At 39.4% G+C, this 774-nt stretch overlaps 1 protein-coding gene across 1 annotated transcript in view; it reads right to left on the bottom strand.

Annotated features, from left to right (window-relative positions):
• Window positions 1-774, bottom strand: part of IGSF10 (immunoglobulin superfamily member 10) — a 24,889-nt gene that overhangs the window by 8,486 nt on the left and 15,629 nt on the right. The window contains exon 6 of the mRNA XM_023508274.1: window positions 444-771. Coding sequence (XP_023364042.1) covers window positions 444-771 — 328 coding nt within the window. The remainder of the gene's footprint in view (window positions 1-443; window positions 772-774) is intronic.

The following is a 774-nucleotide window of genomic DNA, read 5'->3' as shown; positions in this document are numbered from 1 at the left end:
CTTGAACTACAGGCACTGAGCTGAGAATACATTTAATATTAAAATTGGGATGCCTAGTTTTAAGATTGCAAAAATTACTTCTAGATTTCTTATGAACATAATTTTAATTTAAACCCCAGATGGTTTGACACGATGACCATTTTCTCTTTTTCAAAGCATATTTCTTTAGATCTGCTTTCAAAGCATTTCAAAGAACATCCTTAATGTTTTTGAAATCCTCTGATGAGTGCTCGCTTTGGCAGCACATATACTAAAATTGGAACGAAAACCTCTGATGAGCAAATAAATATGCAACAGTTAAATGAGGATATTAATGGTTTCTGTATGTTGGAGAAATCTGAAACTGGTGTCAGTTCTTTGGACGTGTAACCCTGAAACACAACCAGTCTTTTTCATGTTTTATAACTAACAAAGACTAAGTGCAAAGAAACCCTTTCGAATACCTGATGAGACTCTGCTCCAGTGGATGGTGGGCGGGGGGTTTCCCACAGCCTCACAGGGGAGAAAGGCATCGGAGTTAGCTGGAACAGTAAAACTGGCAGCTTTCCCTCCCACGATTCTTGGCTTTTCAAATATATTCCTAGATGGAGAGTCAAAAGGGAGGAGTTTGGAAGTTGTTACTTTTTGAACTGGTTTCTCATCCAAGCCACTCTTCTTTGCATTCTTCTGTCCGTCCCAATTTGATGCATGAGTGGTGGTCTCTGACCAGCCTGTAGTAGGCAACATGTTCGCAACTGGATTTTTGCCTTTTTCAGCAATTTCTGGGTATGACTT

This window comes from Otolemur garnettii, unplaced genomic scaffold (assembly GCF_000181295.1).
Source record: "Otolemur garnettii isolate 467f Iridium unplaced genomic scaffold, OtoGar3 scaffold00236, whole genome shotgun sequence".
Classification (NCBI taxonomy): domain Eukaryota; kingdom Metazoa; phylum Chordata; class Mammalia; order Primates; family Galagidae; genus Otolemur; species Otolemur garnettii.
This window is presented reverse-complemented; position numbering and strand designations above follow the sequence as displayed.